At 36.4% G+C, this 23,370-nt stretch overlaps 1 protein-coding gene across 4 annotated transcripts in view; it reads left to right on the top strand.

Annotated features, from left to right (window-relative positions):
- The window catches only part of ARHGEF10 (Rho guanine nucleotide exchange factor 10), a 109,686-nt gene that overhangs the window by 77,673 nt on the left and 8,643 nt on the right, over window positions 1-23,370 (top strand). For all 4 annotated transcript variants that reach the window (XM_088162301.1, XM_088162303.1, XM_014869528.2 and 1 more), the window contains 5 exons: window positions 2,178-2,264; window positions 3,566-3,789; window positions 4,855-5,012; window positions 13,556-13,698; window positions 19,541-19,715. In XM_088162301.1, the coding sequence (XP_088018427.1) occupies window positions 2,178-2,264; window positions 3,566-3,789; window positions 4,855-5,012; window positions 13,556-13,698; window positions 19,541-19,715 (787 nt within the window). The remainder of the gene's footprint in view (window positions 1-2,177; window positions 2,265-3,565; window positions 3,790-4,854; window positions 5,013-13,555; window positions 13,699-19,540; window positions 19,716-23,370) is intronic.

Genomic DNA, 23,370 nt, shown 5'->3' with positions numbered 1-23,370 from the left:
TTGGTCACTTCAGGAGAGCAGAGTGTGTGACAAAATTTCTGTCAGCCCTGGGCTAACTTTGCCAGTTTTGCAGCTCCTAAAGTAATGTGAGTGTGAGCCCAGGTGTCATTCCTGGTTCTCCCAAGTCCTTGATATTACGAGAAAATATGACTTGAGTATTACTGCAGCCTCAACTGCCGTTTGGCTCTCAGGCCCCAGCTCAGGGTGGGAAGAGAACCTTTGCTTGGCTGATGCTGTTTGTTGGCTCTGTGTGTGCTGCTCAGGCTGCCCAGTGGTGTAGGGAGCCATCAGAGCAGGTTTACATCCCAGGCTTCTGTCAGACTGAGAGCTAAACTGCCAGGGTTTAACTATGGAAAAAACCATCACTTCTGACTAAGATGCAAAGTGACACAGAGGTGTAACAAGGAGCCTGGGAAATATCCAACCTGCAGACTGTCTCATTTTTCACTAGTGATATATTTCATTGTCACAGCTACTGTAAATCACCACAAGTAGATAGCTTCACCATATGCTAAATGAGACATGCTAAGACAGGCATGGATAACTTTTTTTTTTCTCTTTCTCTTTTTATCATCTCGTGATTTCAAATTTGTATCTGTATATAGTGAATTGCTTTGCTGAATTAATAATGTTTTTTTCTGCTAAAGCAAATCAGTTTGTAATGAATGCTGACTTTTAGGAGATTTATAAAATTCTTTGCACTTTGTAAAATTAAGTACACTTTGAATTTAAAACTCTTAACTTTTGCAGACTTGTTTTTTTGTTTTTTTTTTAAATTATTCACTGTTGGGAGATGATGTTGCCAGGCTGTGGGGAATTAATACTAAGTGAGTAGTCTAAGTTAATACTACTAACTGAGGTGTGTACTACAATATAATCAGAAGGACATTGATGTCCAAGATGTCCAAGAGAACATTAGTTTGAATTATAGAGAATCTTGTGTAAAAATGTAATATCACACCTCATTAGAAACCTTTTTATTCTCTACACAGTTATTAATTACTTTTATATATTTTGAAGTGTTTATGTAAGCTTTAGGAAACTGCTGTGGATATTAAGGAAATTAGAAATCCATGACTGGTCATATTTTTTTTCAGATCCCTGATGCTTGAATGATCTTTGGAGTTGGGATGGACTTAAATATAGACTTTGAGTCTGCTGTTGCTTTCAGTTGTTTTTTTTTTTCTCAAATGGCTGCATGATAAAGTCATGAGTATCGTTATTAATTTGCTGACAGTAACATGATGACATGAGATTGGAAGGGAGTTGAAGTCTGAAGAATGATAGTATTAGCATTCAAAAGGACTAAGGCAGCTGGAGAAATAATTTGAGGGGAGGGGAAAGAAAAATAAAAAGGATGACAGTCAGCAGGACAGACAGTATTCTCAGGGAGAAATTAGGAGTTTCATAAATCCAGATTGAAGAGGTGGGTTAGTTGGTCTGTTAAAATAATTTTTAATACTGACCAGCAAGGTAGGGATTGATTAGGAATATAATATTTATTGTTACAAAGAGATGAATGAGATGTGTAGAAACAGGCTTCTGAAGAGGTAACAATGGTGTAGTGCTGCTACCAGCACGGCTAGAATATTCAGGTGAGAAAACTCTGCACTCTCAAATATACACATGAGGCTGATACATGTGCTGGAGAGATGTCAGTTGAAAAAGTGGCAATAATAAGTTTAAAAACAAAAATTTGAAAAGGCATTGTTTAAAAAATTATGTGTTATTAAGTGATAATGTTAATTTGGCCTCATGAAGAGATGTCTCACACAGAGTGATGACATATATCAGTCTTACATGTAAGAGCACACTGCAGAGAAAGAGAAGTACCTGATGTCTGGGATGAGAGGTAACAGGCTAATGATTACATCAGGGATGTTGTCAGGTGGGGACATGAAAAAACTTAATAAAAGTCATGAAGCATTTGAGCAGATCAGCAAAAGAGAATTTGTAGTCTTTGGCCTTGAAGATGTGTAGGGGTAGATAAGGAATGTTTTAGGAACAGTATCTGTGCAGCTGACACTGCCCATGAGAAGCTGAGTGAACTAAACTGACTCCTTGCCTTATGAGAGTCTTTGATATCCTTAAATGCTTTAGTTAATTACAAACTAAAATAGACAGAAACAGGCATGTTTTTTTAATGTGCTGATAGCTCTCTTTTCCTCTCTTTTAAGATTGAATGTGCTGCTTATAATCCTGAGCCATACCTTGCTGGAGAAACAGAGTCAGATTCCTGTGCTGTGGAACATGGTTTTCTTTGGGTAAATGTAATCCTTAAAATCTGAAAGCAGTTGTCTCCTATTTCTTTCCATTGCTTTTTGTGACTCTCGGCAATGTGTAGATATGAAAGAAATGTTGAGTTGATTTTTTCTCTTTGTTTATTTGTTTAAAGATGAAAGGTTAGCTACTAATTTGTCCATGTGATCTTGCTGGTCTGTGTAGTTAAGTGTGTGTGATTTGGGCAGCACATAATGAATTCCAAAGTGCTGAGCACATTCAGAAGGGAGTTATGTGCTAATTTGTAACAATTGCTGCTAAAACCCATATGAGCTTACACTGTCCTACTGTCTGTTTTCATATTTTAAGAATATTTTAGCCAAAAATAATCTGTTTAAATCCACATAGGAATAAAATTTACTCTGCATATTGCTAGGACCCCAGATATGCAGATATTCCAGCAGAGGTGGATAGAAGCTGTTCTTGAAAAAAAGGCAAGCTAATGATTTCAGGAGCTTTTCTAGTTACTACAATGCTGAAATTGTGAATTAAAAGTTAGAAATAGCTATTTTAGTGGTCGTTTTCAAGGTGACCCTTATAATTTCCTTTTGTCTTTGCCATTTGTACAGTCGTTGCAAAAACATGCAAATTAAATCTTTCTACTGCTACAAAATATTCTTTCTTTCTCGTTCCTATTTTATTTAATATAAGCAGAAAGAGTTATTATACAAAAACAAGTACATGCTTGGGTAGGTTTATTTGTTGGGGTTTTTTTTAACTTTTCCCTGATCCCTAAAATGTACAAGTTTATGGTCATGTTGATGATGCTTAGCTCTGGATCAGGGAGAAATTTAGGTTTCCGTATCAGCAAGTTTACAAGACTCTTTCTTTTGGGATAGAACCTTTCTTTGTAGACCTGTTACCTGTGCAAAGGACACACCTCAGCTTTTTTACCTGTTTTAGAGGAACCTGAGACGATTTAGAACACCAGTTATTAAAATAGGATGCTGCTAAGATACTTACAGTAATTGCATTATGTAATGTATATACATTTGAGTCAGATATCAGAATAGGCCATACTATTATTCCTGCTTTAAAAAATAATTTTTTGTGACTGTAGAAGGCAAGTTTGTATATATAATGTTTTGACATAGCTTGTATTTGTGCTGAATAATTCTCTTATGCCTTAATGCATGAAAATTCATATTGGCACATATCACTTGAGATGCACTCCTCAGTTAACATTCCAGTCATTCCTTCTTGTACATGCTGACCTTCCTGGAGACACTATCAGTCACGGTCTGTTGGGTTTTTTTTAAATTTTATTTTCCTTTTTTCATTTCAGATTGGCAGTTGTACTAATCAGATGGGCCAGGTTGCAATAGTCTCATTTCAAAGCTCCAGCCCCAAGGTTATTGAGTGCTTCAATGTGGAATCACGGATTCTCTGCATGGTCTACATACCAGAACAGGAGAAGCTGAAAGAGCAAAACAAAGCTCCAGATTCTGAAAATGTTATTGCAAAAACATCTAATGTCCCTACTATTTGCCTTGGCATGGAAGAAGGAAGGTGATTCTTAGTTTTGGTGTAATGTGTATGATTTATTGATTGTTTACTCTTCTATAGCAAAATTTTGTGAGATACTTCTAAGAAAATGTTTACGTTTGAAAAAAAGTATCCAAGTGTTATCACTTGAGTGACCTCAAGGTATCCTTTCCACTTAAATCAAGGATGAAATGCACTCTGCATTATTTAAAATTACACCATGTGGTATTTGAAATTAAAGCAGGGTATCTTTTTGATGCAAGACGATTAGTTCATCATATGTGAAAAATATAAATACTGCTTTTGTAACATTACAACATAATCTTCAGGTATTGGAAAATTTTCAGAATGGCAAAGAGAAATCCATTAATCTTCTGCCCTGTGATATTATGCAGGATTTGTCACGTGAAAAAATAATATTGCCATTTACTGTTGACATTAATTACTTTGGTCTCTTTGAATTGATGTCCTACTGAGCCATCACTTGATTTGTGTTGGAGAACAAGGCTACATGTTCTAAACTTATAGGTCAGTTAGCAAAGAGGTCTTGTTCTATTTAGTTGAGGGCATAAGTGTGTAACTACATCAGATTTTTGAAGGTGTTTGTAACCAGTATAAATGAAGGAGAACAAAATTCTCCAAGGAAAATGCTATTTCTAGAAATCAGTGATTTAATGCCTTAACAATATTCTTAGCATACCCATTGTAACAATCAGGAGGAATTGTGGAAATTTTAAGTGTGACATCTGGTAGTGAATTTTTCTTTTCCCTAGTTCTTCAAATACTATAATTTTTTTTTTTAACTAATAAAAGTTTTAGATAGCTCATAATAAGGACTCTGAGCAGAATTTTTATTATGTCTCTTTTTTGAATAACTGTTTCTGCAGACAAGATAATATGAATGTGTTGTCATATGTCAATGTTAAGTAATTGCAAGTTGTCTATGCGGACGTTCTGGGGTGTCAAGAATTGAAGGAGAAAATACTCTTTTCCCCAGTGTTTTATTCTAAACTTCTCTTTTGCATAATCTAACATGAAGTATGTGAGGCATAATTTCACAGGTTTGTTTCTTCTTGTTTCTTTCTATAGCATTTCTATTTACAAAAGTTGCCAAGGCTCAAAGAAAATTCGACTTCAACACTTCTTCACTCCTGAAAAATCGACTGTTATGAGCTTAACATATAGGTCTCAGTACTTGTTTGCTGGCTTGGTAAATGGAAACATCTCAATCTACACAAAAGCAGAAGGTAATGCTGCATAGTGATATGATTTGATGGCATCCTGAGGAACTCACGTGTCAGTGTATTTTGGCAGAAGTAATTTTCCACTAATATATTTTCTGAAAATTTGTAAAACTGCTGAACTAGGATTACTACTCTTTCCGGTATGTCTGAAGAGACTTGTTTTCTCTTTTTGAAGGGTGGTAGGAACTTTGATACTGTTTCCACTTTCACCATACATGCATGTGACAAATGATTTTCCCCCTTAGTTTAAACCCTGAAGTCTTCAGTGTTGCAAGTCTCCAGAAATTTATGTTCTAACAGCAGTATGCAGTATTTTACACAGCATAGTGCTTATTTCTCTCAACTACCCAGTACTGGTGTTTATGAAACACAGAAATCCCCTGCTGGTAGAGATGTCTGTATATCTCATTTAAAATGACAACCCCATTTTTACTGTACAGATGGGATAAGTCTTTCCTATGTGTGCAGTTCATGTATTTCAAGATAGGCCTCCTTTTTCTATTAGCATCAAAGTTGGTTGTTTTGTATCTAGCTAAATAATTGACTAAAATAATATGAATAAAGGAGAATCCCAGGCAATTCTTCTGAACCGCAACAGTATTTTCCAGAGTTGGTTTAGGTGTTTCCAGTACATCTCACTAACTTCCCTGCAGTATTGCATATATGTCTAGTGATTCAGTTCAAAGTCAGTGAGGCTTTGCTCAAGGTCTGAAACTTTAATGTTTTAAGTGAAATGTTAGCACAGAGACACCTTGCAAAGTACAGAGCCAACAAAGATCTGACTTGTTTGTATGAGCTGCAGTAATGATGGTTGTCATGCTTCTCCAATGAGGTGGGCCCTGTGAACAGTTCAGCTGCATTTGTGTGGTACTGTATCTTGGCTACTGAATCCTCTCTAACTAACTGAGGAATCAAACACAGTGTCTGTAATCTTGGAACAAATTATATGTCCACTGTTAGCTCATATAAAGACTTTGTTTGGGAAAGGTACAGGATACTTTTTTTCTTTTTTCCCCAAGCAACAAAGGATCTGGGAAAAAGTGTTGGGAAAGAGACTTCCTTTGTCCAGTTGTCATCTTCAACCCAGTAGGTTTCCTGTTGAGCCTCTGATCTGAAGCCAAACATTAGATTTCAGTTCCCTTTAAAACACTGTTTTTTTTACCACTGAATAGTGGTTTTTTTCTTTGCGTCTGAAGCACGGGAGTGAGGCCTTAATCCCAGATTTATAATATTTTTGGTATTTCAGTTTCTCTACGTACCTGGGAGGGGTATTAAAGTGAATCTGTCAGCTTCTCTGTAAGGTGTTGGTGTATTTAAGCTGTTTTAAGACTGCAATTACTATCACTCAACTTGTTCCAGAGAAGACCACTTCAAGAACACAACTGACATCCTTGACAGTATAGCTAAGAAAGGATTCATGGGTTTCATATCTACAGAGAATGTTAAAGATGGGGCAGAGCTGTTAACCAGACTGCATTACAGTCTGGTTATGAGATGAAGGTTGTTGCATTGACCAGGATTGTGGCATCCCCTGTTCATCTTCTTCTGAAGACACTGGTTTTAGGCAGTGAGATGACAGGCACAGAGCCTGTCAAAGTCTGATCGCTGGAAATTTGAGATGGGAAATAATAATGATATTTTTGTGACTCTTGTCAGTTAATCTTGTAGTCCCTCTCCTTATTGGTCAGTATGGCTTTTTTCAGTTCTCCATGCCCCATGGAAGTTGTGTGATTCAGCTGCTGCCATGTTAGTGTCTGTCCTCCTTATAGTTGGCTACTGTGGTTATGTGAGGCAGTCAGCCCTGGAGGGGTGTTTTTATGAGCACTGACCTATTTACCAAACAAAGGAATCCAAGCAGTGAAATGGGAGGGAGGGGGAATGCAACCTCTGAGGAGCTTTGTGCAATTCATCAGGGTTGCCTTCTGTTCTGCAGAGGGGGTTACTTTTCAGCCATGCACTTTAGCTTGAGTTTTGGTCTGTCATCATAAAGGAGATTAAGTAAAGATTTAAAAGTGAATGTGAAATATATCACTGCATTACACCTTGATTTGAAGCCTGAGAAGGACAAATGTGAGATGCACAGGAAAAATGGTTGTGCAGCCTGTTGCAGGATTCCATGAATGAGAAGGGATGATCCTTCTTCTAGGATGAAAATCTATCTTGCAGTCTGTGATAGAGTTGGGCTCCTTTTGCCTTCCTCCCTGGGCAGAAATTGTGTGGGTCAGTTCAGTCACTGAAGCTTGATGCCTTACTCTGTGTAGTCAGAGACCCATGACTTGTGTCATTTGGTTTGCAGGACCCAAATAGCTCTGATTTCTCCAGTTGTTCTCAGAGAGATCAGTGCATATAAATATCCATTATGTTTGTTTAAAAACAGAAAGTGCTTTCTTCTGACTTTCTTCGCTAGAGAACTTTGTCAGATCAACAGCATCCAGAGTGCTCTCTGGCTGCAGAAATTCTTATCTTGAACTAGTAAAAAATGGAAACTGAGAAGTCTGTACAGTAAACCAAGGAGCAAGTGCCATGTTAGTGGGAGAGTAGGAGATGCACAACTTCCTTTCTGGAGAGTAGTCAGATTTTAGTGATACACCTCTGTATCCATGTATTTTGACATATGTGGTAAAAAGTACTTAAGTACTTTTTAGTATCTTATGTATTTTTAAGTACTTAAAAATATATACTTTAATGTATTTGAAAAACTAAAACTCTCAAGGTGCTGATACTGTAAAATCTACTTGACTCTTAAATGTGAGCTAACATGGTGATTTGTGAAAATATCACAGAACACTAGGGTGCAGGTCAGGTAATATATTAATTATAAAAATAGTACTCCTGATAATTACCCTCACTAATCCTTAATTTTATGTATGTGAGAAGACTTGTTTTAGGAACTGTGAGACAGCTAGTGAATTAAATGCTGTTCTATATAGGTATGGGTGTGATGCAGATTAGAAATTTCTGACACCTTGTTTGTTGAGAATTTACTTTACAGGTCTATGAACTTTTGCACAGTTATCATTCTGAAAAATACTGCATTTAGTATTTGCCTCGGGCTGAGTTAATATTTCCATGAAAAAAGATATTTCCATGCTTAAAAGAGGTTAAGGAAAAAGTGTGTTGTATTGTCTTTGTTTAAAAAACATAACAAAACCCCTTTGTGATGATTGCAGACAGCCCAGCAGATGTGTTTTCTGAGTGATGTAATAGCAAAAAAGGTCAGCGCGTGTTTGACTTCCATTCACAAAAGTATCTTAGGAAAGGGAAATCACAATCTTTATATAATATAGGTGTATTGTTCCTGATACACTGTAGCCAGTTCCAGCTACTTCCTTTCTTCTAGACACTGATATACATTTCCTTTTCATAAAATCCTGTGAAGAATACAGGAGAGAAACAGGAAAAAGAAGATAAAAACTCGTACTTATTGTGGCAGAAAGTAGAAGAATTTATATTTTAGTAGTTCAGTAAGAATTTGGTCAGGTGAAATAATAGCTGAGGCAATTCTGGCCATGCACAGAACAGTAGAAACTTTACTGGTAAGAACACAGGGAGGTCTGAAGGCTGGTCAGAAGTTTTGATGACTTATCTGTCTAAAGAGGCCTTGTGGCACTAATCAAGTGAGCATTTTTAGAGGATTGATATCAAGGAGAATGATGAAAACTGCAAGGAAATACAAGGGTAAGGGGAGACAGTTACAACAGCAAAGGAGTAGCAAGTCATTTGACTGGTGAGGTACCTTTTTGGTAAGGCCTGTGTCCTCTGACAAATCGAGGAAAGGAAGAATATATGGAATGTAAAACTCTAATGTCAAAGTCAGAGCTTGAGTGGACCCATGTACTGCTCTAGCTTGTCTGAAGAGTGGATTTCTGGCATGTGATTGCCACTTCAAGTAGACATTGTGAGAGGTACTGCTATGAAAAGTAAGCAGTGGTATAAGCTATTGGGGAGGGACTAGAGCAGTGATACTGAAACAGAGATAAAATATTGTTGTCTTTGCAGTGTCACACAATGCTCATTACCAGAAATATGTTGACATTGCTTTCAGTCTTATTTGTTTATCTCATGCCAGGACCTCCAGCACCACCCTGTATAACTTTAGGAAGAGCTCTGTCAGCTGTTTAGCTTGAAGAATTTGATGCATATGGGAGAAAAAATGAGTATGCATACACAGTATAGGACATTCGTAGTTACACATTGTTTAGAAGAGCAGGCCTGAGTACCTCATCTTATTTTCAAGTGATAAGGAATGTGCTAAACTTTTGAATTCTGTAGGTACTATTTTACTCCTCCACAGTGCTGGTTTATGTACCATGTGATGGAAAAAATGTTTGTGCTCCACTGCACTAATTAACCAAGAACTGCTGTTCCCAGGGCTGTGTTGGCAGCTCTGCTGTGAAACCATCAATAGTGCTGCTAAGAAAGAGAGGAAGCTGTCAACAAATACACTTGCTCGGTTCAGCTTGACTGAAAGCATAGAGGAAGGGAACACTACTACAAACTTTGAAAAGACTTTCTGAGGAAATAAACTATATGTTAATAGGTCATCTCATAGGAAGAGCGGAGTGCACTAACTAATTACAAATATTACAAGTCCTAAACATTTAAAACATCTATAAATTAATAATAGGAAGCCTATTCTTATAAATTACTGTAAAATAGTATTGCTTTCCTTCATTTGGTTTTGTGGAAACAAACCACAGAAAGATGAAATGGACATTGTTTTAAAACTTTTCCTATCTGATTAAATTTGAGTGAATAGAAGGATAAACTAATTTTTCAAATTCATAAAAATCACAAGACTAATAACAAAATGCACTAATGAAAATAATGTCCTTTTACATTAAAGTCTTAGAAATATTTTATGTGCGTGAGAGACCTTACTTTGATGCAGCTAAACATGATATATGTATTGCAAGATACTGTTCAACACTGTTGTATAAACTATGGCATGTAACTTCTGGAGAAATATAACTTACAAAGAATATAAAAAATAGTGGCATAACACAGTGACATAACACAGATCTATTAGTATAAAATCAATATTTTATTTTTTTTATACTCATTTAATATGCAAATATCAAGCATCTTACATACAACATAAATATATGACATCTAATTTCCAGAAGCCCCTGGATTCATTTCTATCTTTAACCTTCTTCTCAGATTTTGTAGACACATCTCTTTCCTGCAAACAGCTGTACCTGCAATTCATATAGTATGCCTTGAGATTCTGTTGGCAAAAGTTTTATCTTGGCTTGCTTCTTCTCTCTTTTGCCAGGAAAAAATAAACTTATTTTAGTCAGTTACTAGCGAAGGATTTTATAGCATCAAACAAAGCTGTTCCTTATCTGTTTTGCAAGTGCTGTGACTACTTTTAAGTACCTGGATAGTGCCAGTTGTTGAAACTACTTACATAAGCATGTCTTGAATCTGCAGGTGTTTACACAAGTCAGATAGAGATAATATTTATTTTCCCTTAGATTTTAAAAGCAATGGACACTGGATCAGACAGATAACATGAAATAGCCAGTGTCAAACATGAAGTCTGTGCAGGCAGGTATTGAACAGAGTCTGCTGAGATCTGGAAAAAGAGGCAGGGAGAGCATTATGTTTTCTTCAAAGTGTGATTTTGGTAGTCTTAAACCACTTGTGAGCTAGACACAGACTTGCTAAGTAATTTTGGAGATGGGTGATAAAATTCTCACTCAGCAAAATGAAGTAGTGATCTTACTTTTAGCCAGCGGCCTGTGGCTAAAGCATTTACAGACATATATTGGATTATCAGGCTTAATCCCTTGCCTTGCTTGAGTGTTTTTTTACCCATGCTTTCCACTCTCAAGAGATTTCCCTGGCTGCCACAAAATGAGAGGAGAGAGATGCACAGGGCTTAATTTGTCCTCCTGGTGCCATTCCACTTTGTATAATTAATTAATCATTCACTGAGGCAGGGTCCAGAACACAGCTGACACATCCTTTGAATACCGCTCTAAGTACTAGAGAGTGTCCCCCTACCCTTTTTTCTCCTCATCTGTCTCAGATTCTGTCTGATCTGGAAGACAGCAATATTTGCAGGAAGAAATAAAAAAACACTAGAGAATAGCTTTATCACATGATTAGGGTCATAGTGTAGAGTGATAGCTTTAGATTTTTCCTGGGCTGATACATCAAATGGGATTTCAGGGTTTTTTCCATGAAATCGTGGTAACATGAAAGACATGGGGCCTCTATCTCACCTTCTTCGTATGTCCAATCCTACAGAACTCTAAAACTGGATTGTCAAGTACTGTGTTAAAACACACACCAACAGAAAATGTTTTTGTGAGAACTGAGGTTTTTTTAGGCATATATGTTGAATCAGATATACATGACTCAGTTCGTATTTATAACATTGATAGTATTGAAAAAACCTTCTTACATTGATCAAAATTATTAATAAGGCCTAATGCTTAGTCATCTGAGGATGGAACATGGAACTTTAGGGCATAAACGTCCAGATTTAAAAAAAAAGATTAAAGCATTAAATGTTTGAAATATATTTTAAGCAAAATGTAAATGAGTCCGCAGTTGAGATCCTGAAAATCCATATTTTCCTGTTGTTTTGATATCACCTATGCTTTATATATAAATTAATGTATAGTTTGAATGTATTTAAGAGAAAGAATTGTCAAGTTCCATGAACTTTCTCTTTTATATTAATGTTTTTTTCAGCATGAAAATATAACTTGAAAATATAGCTTTTTGCTCAGCATATCTGCTCCTTGCCCAAACTCACAGTCCTTATCCTTCAGAAAAGACAGGAAGAATGTACCAGAATTATGCTGGGTTTATCCCTAAGAATGGTGCTATGTACAGATTGTTATTAAACTTCTGCAGTCAGCATCCCTTGCCCAATGAAAGTTGTGACATGCACGTGTGCAGCTTCACTCTCTGAAGGCTTTGCACTGCCTACACTGGCCACAGTAATCATAGGGTATGGGAAGTTTGGAATTTAATTTGTGGATAATGTGGTTGTTAAAGAATGGAAACTTTTCCAGAAGTTTGTTAGCTACTAATAGTACATATGAGTCATAGAGAACACAGTGACTCTGACATTGCTGGGAGAGTTTGCAGGCTTATAACTGGAAGCACTCTTTTCAATGCAAACTAAAATAATGAAAATTATTTTGACAGCCTGAAACTAAATGTCACTTCTACAAAGATGCTTTCAGAAGAGAGCCACATCCTGAGAATGACTCAGCGAAGTTTGTATCACACAGATGACAGAAATTTTGAGAAGCACTCCAGAACTGAGGCTTCTCATTCTTGTTGTTGCTACTGTTATTGATGAAGCAGGAAATTTTCTACCCCCATTCTCTAAGCAAATAATAGAAGATGCACTTGTTTTCAGGAAGGACGAGAAAAAAATTGTACTTAAGTGCTTGCCTAAAGATGTGTTTAATTTGGTCTCATCAATCAAAATTTAAGTGGTTACTGAGTTGAAACCAGTGTCAGAAAAGTAGATAACTTTTCTGCAGCTTGTGCAGGAAGAAGGCTTTTCAATGAAGCAATGGTGCTTTTTGGAATATTTTATCTCAGTGTAAAACCCAGTTACTTTTAACAGATTTTTATATTATTAATAAATCATAATGTATAGAAATGTCATCTTTGAGAGTATATTCAATGAGCACTTACAATATATAAACTAATATGAAAACATTAAAATTATTATTGACATACTTAGTATGTCAATTTTTATGTATAAAAGATAAAGCTACAACTGTTTCAAGAAGCTCATGTTGCTGATTCTTAAATTTGGGGATAAATAATCTGCTAGTCCTTGTTTCAAAGAGGTGGAAATTGAGGAAACATGCAATTCTTACCAGAACCTCAGTAAATAGATAATTGTGCCACATACACATACATAATTTAATTTAGATCTGCTAAATGCAGTCTAAAGAAAACACTGTGGGTTTTATAATTAGTGGAAAAAGTAAAAAAAGTGAAAATATGGCACAAGACCCAGTTTTGATTTCTTCTTTTGTTTTAATTTCTGTCTTAAATGAAGCATCTAGTAGTAGCAGGAAGGTCCATTCCATCAAAATGCTCTTAGAGAGTGATCTGCACTCATTAGAGCTTACAGTAAAAATCTTCCTGACTACTTTGCACATGAAAGATGATTCTGTCCTAGTTAGAAATTGATTCAGCTTGAAGTTGGTCATGAGCTCCCTCTGAGTTGGGGACAACTGTGTCAACCAAGGGTTTCTGACTATTTCCTCTGGAAAGGAAAGCAGTTGTATCAGAACAGCAATGTGGTATTCCTGAATTATAATTTAATCTAGATGAGATTTGCTGTTGACAGATACATGAATACTTAGGTTTGGATTTTCCCCTTAACGTTGTTTTATCCTTACAAATTTACCCTGGAAGTAAAAGTAACCATACACAAATCACAGTGTAGCTTGAAGTGGCAGTGGAGTTTTCAGAACTGTTTTAAAGCAAAGATCACAATTTGTGTATAACCTTTCTTTTTCTTCTTCTTTTTTTTCTTTCTTTTTTTTTTTTTGAAGATGGGACATGGAACACAGAACCCCAGAAGATAGTTAAATTGGGGGTTCTGCCTGTAAGGAGTCTGCTTGTGATGGAGGAGACCATTTGGGCTGCATGTGGTGGACAAATTTTTATAATCAGCACTGTGACGCATTCCATAGAGGTAAACACTTTTAGAAGCATTGCTCACCTATTATGCTTCAGGGTATAAGTGGTAAAATTTAAAATTAAAATCTGTCTAAGAAGCATCATGATTCAGGAAGCTTTTTATTGAATGTGGTCTCAGATCTTTTAAATGTCACTCCCTTAGTTTGTAATTGTGCTAATGTCTCATTAGACCTTGCTCCCATTTACCCACTGGTTTCTGTAAGATGCTTGGAAATGACAAGAGCATCTGGGGCAAGAGATTTTCTTGAAAATGAAATCTGAGGTAAGGCAGCAGAGAAGTGGATGCCTATAAGAATTTCATGTTAATTACAGAACAAGGTTTAACTAAGAGTCTGCCTCTGTATAGTTAGATGTTACTTGTACCTTGTGATAATTTCGTCATATATTTTTTCAGAGTTTCTCTTCTCGGTGGCCTACAAAAATTTTATTTGCATAAGAGTGCATGCTGATGAATTGTCACACAAAAGCCAGCTTTTTCAGAATAAGAGAAGTGTTAAGGGTTCAGAGTAACATTTGTGACCACAGTTTTCAGAAAATTTTAAGCCCTTATTTCTGTCAAAATTGCAGCTTTCACCAAAAGAACATCTTAGTACTCCAAAGTTAAGAGTTGATGAAACATTAGTTCAACCTCTCCTTCAACCTACAATAGAGTGTCACTGAATTGCCTGATGTTTACAGCCATGAAGTTTTTTCAAACAGGAGTCATGATGAGCTCACAGCCTCCTTCTTTGTGTGCTTTGTTGCTGCATTTTTTTCTTTGATGATCGTGTTTTCTCCCAACAATTGTGTGTTTGGTACAATTGATTCTGTGAGTCACTGTCATGGGTTTGCAGGGAAATAGCTGACATCCTAATTTCCTCTGTCTTTTTCTGTGTTTTCTGAGAGATTTGTTTCATCTAATACGATGCTTGGATCATATATTCTCCTACTTTGCTTTTTTTTAAGGCTTGTTTTGTTGGTACTTTGAATGGTATGATTAAGGAAAGATTTTGGATGAGTGGTTTGGATATGTGCTTGAAATGGACTTTTATTAGTTTCACAGCCTCTGGGACACATGGTTGCTTTCTATATGCTTTGGTAAAATCTCTCAGATTCTCACTGGGAAAATGGTAAGAAATCAGCCAGGTTGTTCCTATGTGAGGCTGGATAGGTACAGCCAGATCTCTGTAAATAAGTTTGGCAAGTCTGGCCTAATTCTGTAACAAAGCTCTCCCTAAGTCAGGTGGTAAGGCTGCAGTTTGGGCTATGCTGGGCTGTTTTGGCAGAGGAGAGCAAACCCAGAGTTAAACAAACTTTGAGGATTAAAGAATGTTTAAAGCTTGCTCTGTCATAATACAGTAAAATGTCATGGACTGCAGTATTGAAAACAGAAGTTTGGAGACATAAAATAACAAGTACTCTACCAATATCTCTTAGACATGGCAGTTTCATTTTTCAGCTGTTACTACAGATTTTCCTATAAAAGCATCACAGGAGATTTCTTCTCATTTCTCAACTAAGCCATCTGTTGTAGTCAGAGCTCAGGTTATTATAGGTCTATTGTACACACAGTAAGTGCTGCAGCAAGCAACATATAAGAAATGGTGCATATGAGTTGTGTTTTCTCAATAAAATAATTTTGTTCAAGAACATGATGATTTTCTGTACGTCTGGCTGAGGGTCATCTTTTTTTTTTCCACACAAATACCCATGGCCTAGCATGCCATCATCCTCATGGAATTGTGATCTAGTGATGACTTTCTGCTGCTTCTTTATGGGTACTAAGACATACTGATCTTTTTCTTATCATCTCACCAGACTAAACAGGTCACTAATGATTTCAGTTTTGCTGCCTACTTTGTGACCTGACTTGTTTTGTTAACTTCCTAGGTTTATGTTTCCAAAAGTGATCTGCTGTGTTGTCTTTACCATGTTCACTGGCAATATTGTTTCAATATTATACAATACATGAGGCAAATTAAACTGTCTATAGCAAATATTTTAACATCTGAGCTGCCTCTTACTTAAGGTGAAGAGCAGAATCTTTGCTATGAGGGGAAGCAGCAGCAAGGAAATGTTTGTTCTCCCTCTGTGCTCTCACTTGTTGAGAGTTAGTCGTAGTGATTTGACCCAAGATTGTTTACATAGAAGTGATCTTCACTCTATCAACAGGAATCCAAGCACGGGGCTCACCTGTTACTCTTCCCTCTTTATTGAACTCCTTTATATTTCCATATACTTAACGTGGAGGTACTCCATTGTATACTGCAATGCAGCTTCTTGCTAGTTCGTTGCTACTGTCATGCATACATACTGTGTGCTCTTCATCATGTACATTATCTGTAAAGGCATCTGGCAAGATTTTAAGGCCATATTTGTGTAAGTCCATATTCAAGACTCATATTCATATGAGCATATTCAAGACTTTTTAAAACTTGTTCTTGTGAGGCACTCTTTGCTTCTCATATTTATCTCATATTTCTCATATCTCATATTTAACTCTGTGCATTTGCTAAAGTCCAAATGTACAGAGTACGCTTGAAGAAAATCTTATTCCATGCCTCCTTGCTTTTCTAAGATTTTTATTTAAGATTTTTTTTTATTTAATAATCTTTAGTAAATGCACAGGTTTGACATTGTGTGTATTGGATTTGGATAGTACTCACTTCTGCTTTTTTCCCCCCTCTGATATGGGTAGGACTCTCAGTTCACTTGTTCTAATGATATGTTACTGTAATATAATGTTTTAGGTAATGTCTTTTGTTGGCACAATGCCCCAGACTGGCACAATGCCTCAAGAACTGTGGGAGGGCACACATGAGAAATGCATCAATTGTTGTTATATATTAATTACATACTCTGATCCTCTTTCTGTGAAGAAGAAATTGGTCACTTCGTTTTGACCCTAGATCTGACACTTGTGTTGCTGTTGGGTACATCCAATAATGGTCTCTGTGCCCAGAGCTCCCTGTACTCTGCAAAGGCAGTTTGTGCTTGTTTCAAAGCTACAAAAAGTGCCAGAGTATTTAATAAAGTTACTGTGTCATCAAGGTGTCATTCTATCCTAGCCTGTTTTGTCCTGTTTTTAAAACTTTGCTGACTATACAGGAGGCTACACTGAAAGGTTCAGCTCAGCAAACAAAAAAATGGAAATCCCTATATATGTGTGTGTTGTCCAAGTATTGTAACTTCTGTAAAGCAGTGAAAGACATTTGTTTGATGTTGAGGGTAATGGCACCCATTATCCTCTTCACCTGAAGCTGGAGAAACCGTGGTTCATCTCTTAATGCAGTTTGGTGTAAGAGAGCACTCCCTCAAAAGAAAGGCTCTGCTGTGTCCCACACTGCTGGAACGCTGGTGAGCTTCATTGGGCTGTGGCATCCAGGATGCCTTCTGCAGCTCCTGTGCTGCTGTAGTTAGAATGGCAGAGCCTGAGGGGGTAAAGCCAGGCTTTGAATAGAGAGGAATGTAGGTATGGAAACTAAAAGAGAAAAAGAAAATGAAGTTCAATTCTTTTGCTAACAAAAGGGATAAGACATCTTTGTTCCTTTGTATCTGCATTTCTTGTTATAAAAGGAAAAGAAAAATAGAAGCAAAAGGCCAGCTCACAGATTTTCAGATAGACATGTAGTTGAAACAGATGTCAAAGCTATCCTTTATGCAACAATTTATGCATAAGAAGGTGCAGTTTTGGGGTACGTTCTTGCTCCATGTTAGAAGACCCTTTCAATGAGAAGAATAGTTCTTTCTACAGGTCTTGTCATGTTTGCAGTATACAGTTCTGCTTCAAATGGGTCTGTGTGTTCCAGCAGATAGCTGTACGAATGGCAGGACAGACTTAAGTGGGAGTATAATGAGTTGGCTGGTAAAAATGGAATGTGACAAAAATGCATGTGCAAGTTGTTTTCAGTGGCACAAACACAGTTGTCAGCTGCAGTTGGATCACTCCAGAGAAAATTCTTTTTTTACAATCTTCTTAATTTTTGTTCTAATTTTGAAGAGTGCAAGTTACTGGTCAGGTTTGCTTCAGCAGCCATGGGTCTATCACCTAGAAGTTCTCAAAAGCCAATTAATCACCAGTGTAGGGATGTATGAGTCTATAAACAAAGTAAATATTTTTAGAATATTTTTTGCAATGAAATATGCAGGATGAGAATATCAGCAAATCTAGTCATAAAGGGTGTTTCTGACTTTGAAAGATGTTTTTTATGGATAAATTCTTCTGTTGAATACATTTTATAATTTTCAAATTGTGTGTGTCATTTGGTAACAAATGCGTAGTGGTTACTTGAGGAAAACAGTGAATATAAATGTGCCTGCTAGAGTTGCTTACCTTACATTCTGCAGTGTTATTATTCAAAGAATCAAAAGGTAATACAGTAACACTTAAAATCTGAACCACTGCCTGACAGCTGAAGAGAAAATTCTGTTCATTTACTAAAAACTGAACATTGGAAGAATAATGTTAACAAATGAAAACCACAGAAGATAATTCCCATTCTCTTTAAACAGAAATTTCTCAGTGAAAATAATAATTTATACAGTAATAAAGTATGAAAAATAAATGAAGACTAAATATAATATGAAAAGTTATGCTTTGTGGAAATCCTAAATTTTTATTCTTTGTCTCCAATCTTAGCCTGTGAGTTGAATTTTGATGGAAAATTTCAAAAATATATCTATAGCACTGTTATATTTAAATTTTAATTAAAAAAAATACCAAAATGTAACTCTTAATTGTAACGCCTGGAAACTTTAAGTGTATTTCACAAGGAAGGAGTAGGTACTTCTACATTTTATCTGCAAATGTAATAAAGAGTATATAATATGTTCAGTGAATATTAGAGCACATATTACTTCCATACCCCTCAGCGAGAGATTTTTATCCAAGGAACACTTAGTCATTTATTTAGCTAAGTAAGTTTTGTGTTTATCAGACTGGCTTTCTAAAAATAGCTGGCACAACAATAAAAGGCTGTGTTCAACTTCAGAGACAATCTTCTTACAAGACAAAACTGGGGGGAAAAGAATTCCTTCTTCTTGTTAATGATTAAGAAACTATTACAGCTTTATCTCACATGTTAATAGAGACATACAGAGAGGGAGTTTCTGCCTTCTTCGAGCCGGGTTGTAACTGGCACTGGGTCAAGGAAAAAGGTCTATCTTCAAAATGTTGTGTTGCTTACATATAGAAAGAAGATTTTGGCTTTTATAATGAAAAATATCAGTTCTTTGAAGGACAGGAAAACAAAATAGCTAATACTTGTGACATTCAGAAGCATCAAAAACCAAACCACAGTATTAAGGCTGACATTGTTATGTGTGTAATTGAGCAAATAATTGTGCGTTTATATTCTTAAACACTATCTAAATATGACTTTTTATTACATTCTGTTATTGTTATAAAAAACTCCCTGGCAGAACAAAAGAAAAGTATTTTTTTAATTGATGAAATAGAAGTTCTGCTACAGATAAAAGTACAGCTGTGGTAGTTTTCCCAAAGGAATATAAATAAAGAAATACAAAATCCTTTTAAGTCTGAGCTGTTTCGGGCTTGCCAGCCACTATCACGCAATATTTTAAAAAAACAGAAAATTGGAGTTGCTCTGTCATTAGACAGAACCTTGGCTCAAGAGCTGAGAAACCTTCTATACCAATGATGACTTATTTCCAAAAAAAGTCCCAGGGAAATTAGCACATCATATGCAGCTATGAGAACATATCCTGAGCAAGGCAGAGGGAAGCTTTGTCCTTGTCAAAGAGGATGAAGATAGAGTGCCTACACTGAAAAGCTGGTAAGAAAGGTCGAGTGATATCCTTGACTGCATCTCCCTACAGAGCCCTTGTTTTTCTTTCAGAACCATTTTGAAGCCCATCAAGAGGAAGGGATGGTAATCTCTCACATGGCTGTGGCTGGAGTGGGAGTCTGGATTGCCTTTACATCTGGATCTACTCTTCGACTGTTCCACACAGAGACACTGAAACACCTCCAGGATGTTAACATTGCCACACCTGTTCACAATATGTTGCCAGGTAGCTGAATTGCATAATATGGTAACATTTTTGTTTTATCACTGTTGTTCTCCAATTCTGTAGATTAGGCCAGAATCAGAAGTCTGAAAAATGTCTCCTCTGACTATTTGCTTTAGTAAGTTATAGTCCATCTCCTGCCCTGGTGAGATGTGTGCAGTGGGCTGGTTGAGTAACAGCTCTTCTCCTCAGAGGTTATCAATGGAATTAGATAGATAAGCAAGTAGATTCTTCTGTTTGGTCATATTGGGTGACTGTGAAACAGTTGGACAATGTAATCTGTCACGAAAATTAGAGATTAGCATTTGCTTTTGGAACCTTAGCATCAACTACATGATAGAATAATTTTGCCTAGGATTTGGACCAAAAAAACACTTGCTTAATTTTAGTTACATCACTAGATCCAGGGAACTCAGCTGAATCACTCACATGGTGCCATTTTGGAATGTGTTCAGTGTTTTGCTGACTGGAGCTCTAATTTTTTAAAACAAACGATTAGTCTTAAATCTAGATCTAATCTGTGGTTGTTAGGATAACTTTTTAAAAATTAAAGCTCTTTACATGTTTGAAGACAGAAGATGTTCAATAGGCAGTTGAAATGGCTTGTATCAGTTCAGCAAGTGAGTGACAAGGGCCTCAGCATCATTAAGCACATCAGGTGGGAGCTGGGGCAGTGTTGGGAGCAGACAAAAGTACTGGCATGGCTGAGCATGAGGTATCCATGAGTGGACAACTGTTCTTTCTGTCTCTCTGTTTGTAGATTGGAATAGACCAAGCTTCTGCAGTTTTTATGGGCAACGTGTGTGCCAGCTTTATTGCTTAGTTTTTCTAGCTGAAGCCAGTTCTTCCCACACAGAGATTTTATTTATATTCTCACAGGAGTTAGGTATAAATCTTGCATCAAAAATGTTTCACTTTTTCAGTTTCTGTCTTCTTACCATATTTTCTTTCAGATGACATCAGCTTTGCAATAAAACTCCATTATAAATTGTGTCTGTCATGTTCTAGACTGAGTGCTTTTTACATGTGGTGTTTGACTGTAGCTCCAGCACTGAACAGCAGCAAATCACCTGCCTTTAAATAGATAATTTGATTGGATTCATCAGAGTTGTGCAAAGAAATCAAGATCAGTTGTAAAATGAATAACTTTTAGTATGTTCTGCTGTTCATAGCAAGAGGGAAAAGGGAAGTAAGACCTCCCTTATACGTATTTTCTGCATATAAAAATATTTTAAAATTTAGCTTTGTGTTATTGCCATGGCAATAAAACTGCTGATATAACATACAATTATTTTTGTAAAAGAGTTTTAGCTAATTATAGCTCATTGGTGTCATTCTTACCCATTTTAGTTCCTTTTTTTTTCTCAGTGTCTTCACAGAAAGCACACCAGTGAATGGAAATGGAAGTTTATTTCGGGAGTAAAGACATTATTACAGCAAATGTTCAAAGGGAGACTCCTTTCTAAAAATGAGCTGAATTTCAATTATTAAGCAGCAGCTCTCAGGCCTGTTTGTATGATCTCAAAAATGTTGCAACAAAAGCTAAAAGACAGAGTAGTAGGAGGTTTACATAATAGAGCAGCAGTAAGGAGTAAAGCAGCAGTTTTGGAACTAAAAGGAGCTAAAGAATAAATCAAGTTCTGTATCATATATACTGAGAAAAAAAACGGATAAAAAACCAACAAAGTGAAACTGAATTACAACATGGTGAAATAGCTGTGTATTATAATATATGTATTTGCCTTCATGAGAAATTTTTATGATGTTTAGTTTTAAAGGAAACAGCTCTGTTAGCTTTCTGAAATTCAACAGAAGTTCCTTAATATGCAGAAATAACAGATAAGTAAAAATTCAAGTGGTGTTGAAATGAGAGAAGAAACTGGTGTAAAAATATTGTTAAGAGTCTTAAGAAGAGAGATTTTAAAAGGCAAGATTTCTGTAAAATTTGAAGAACTTGGACTTTTCCCAGGATTTTAGTAGTAACAATAGTGGCCCAGTAGGCTACCTAGAGATGTTATCTCTGTCTTCACTTAAAGTAATGTAAATAAGAGGAATGTTGCTTCATTCAGTTAATGAAATTTTTTTGTTGTTATACAGTATGAGTAAAACTACTGTCACTGTTAGGAATGGTTACTGTCAGTTACTGTACTGTACTTAAAAGATAACTGCAGTAGCTAAGCAGAGTAGGAGGGTCTCAAAACCTTAATAATGAGTTCTCATGGCATTAAATTTTCCCAGTTTTGTTCTTAGAAGAAGACAGTGTTAAATATCACAGCTCTCTGTCTTGTAAAGGACAGAATCACAGGGGAGTGAAATGCCACAAAAGGTGATTGTCCTCATGATTTGGTGGAGTTTAGTAATGCAAAAAAACCAGACCGTGTCTGGCAGATTCTTTTACCTGCTGGAAGTAATTTTAAATCTGTGGCAGTCCATTTTCGAGTATTGGAGATTGGAAGGCTCTCATTTTCTGGAGCTATGGGAAGTTTGTGTGTAGGAAATTAAATCAGGGTCACAGAGGTGACTGTGGGATAGACATTTAGTCTAGACTGGTCTGCACTACCTTTGCTTCATATATCATCAGAAATATTGCTTAATAATGTGTAACAAGATTGTGGTCTGTAATGAAAAGACAAAATGCTATGTGTGAAAGGCCGAGAATGGTTGAGAGGAAGAAGATAATCACGTTTTAGATCTAGCTGTTAATTTCACTGTCTAGTTCACTGTGGATTCACAGTACAGCTGGATTGCTTTTAAGGAGCCCAAGCACAGCTCTGTTATCTTAACAGAGGGCATACTGGGCAGCAGAGAGATCTATTAACATTTGAAGACAAATACACACATTTCACTAGTGCAACATATGTCAGTTGTAGAGCAAGTTTATGCTTAAATGTTTGTGATCTGTAGCTGAAGGATCAGCAAAGGTAGTTTTTCACCAGCTTACATAAAAAAAAAAATCATACTGTTCATGAACAGACCACTTGTTTTTTCATAGTCACAGTCAGTATTTCGTTAAAGAACATAAAAAACATATTTTTGCTCGCAGCTCTAAAAGACTTTGCCCTTTTAAAGTGACTGCTGTAATTACTGTGACCTTGATAGTTCATTGCTCGTATGGATGATGACAGGGTACCTGTTTAACAAAGAGATGATTTCTGCTTAACTTGCTGTATTCTGTTTATATCTATATATCCTCTAATGGCATGTGTGTTTCCTGGAAACAGATAGCAAAAGCAAAGAAAAAAACCTATCATTTCCTCTCTAAGGAAAACCAACTCTACTATGAAGCTTTACAGCTTGCTTTTTTCCCACCCTGCCAGGTTCCAGACCATGCAATGCAGTTGCTTTATGATTATTGCTGAGAAATGATAAAAAGATGAGAAAACTTTAGGTCAGCCCAGCGGATCTGTACAGTGGGTGGTTTTTTACACTGTAAGAGCAGCATGGCCATGTAAAGGATATGCAGCAATGTCCTTGCACCTACTTGGGGTTGAATTCAGATCTGTGAGGATTTATCCAGCTCTGATGGTTGTTGTAATGGAGACCTGAGAAAGGCGAACACAGAGCAGACCATACACTTCATTATTGGCTTCAGTTCTTGTAAAGTCAAGATCTTGGTCAGATTATTTTACAGATTTTACAGTTTTTTCCTCATTGGGAC

Source organism: Sturnus vulgaris, chromosome 3 (assembly GCF_052056855.1).
Source record: "Sturnus vulgaris isolate bStuVul1 chromosome 3, bStuVul1.hap1, whole genome shotgun sequence".
Classification (NCBI taxonomy): domain Eukaryota; kingdom Metazoa; phylum Chordata; class Aves; order Passeriformes; family Sturnidae; genus Sturnus; species Sturnus vulgaris.
Note: the sequence above shows the minus strand (reverse complement) of the source record. Positions and strands in the feature narration are given on the sequence as shown.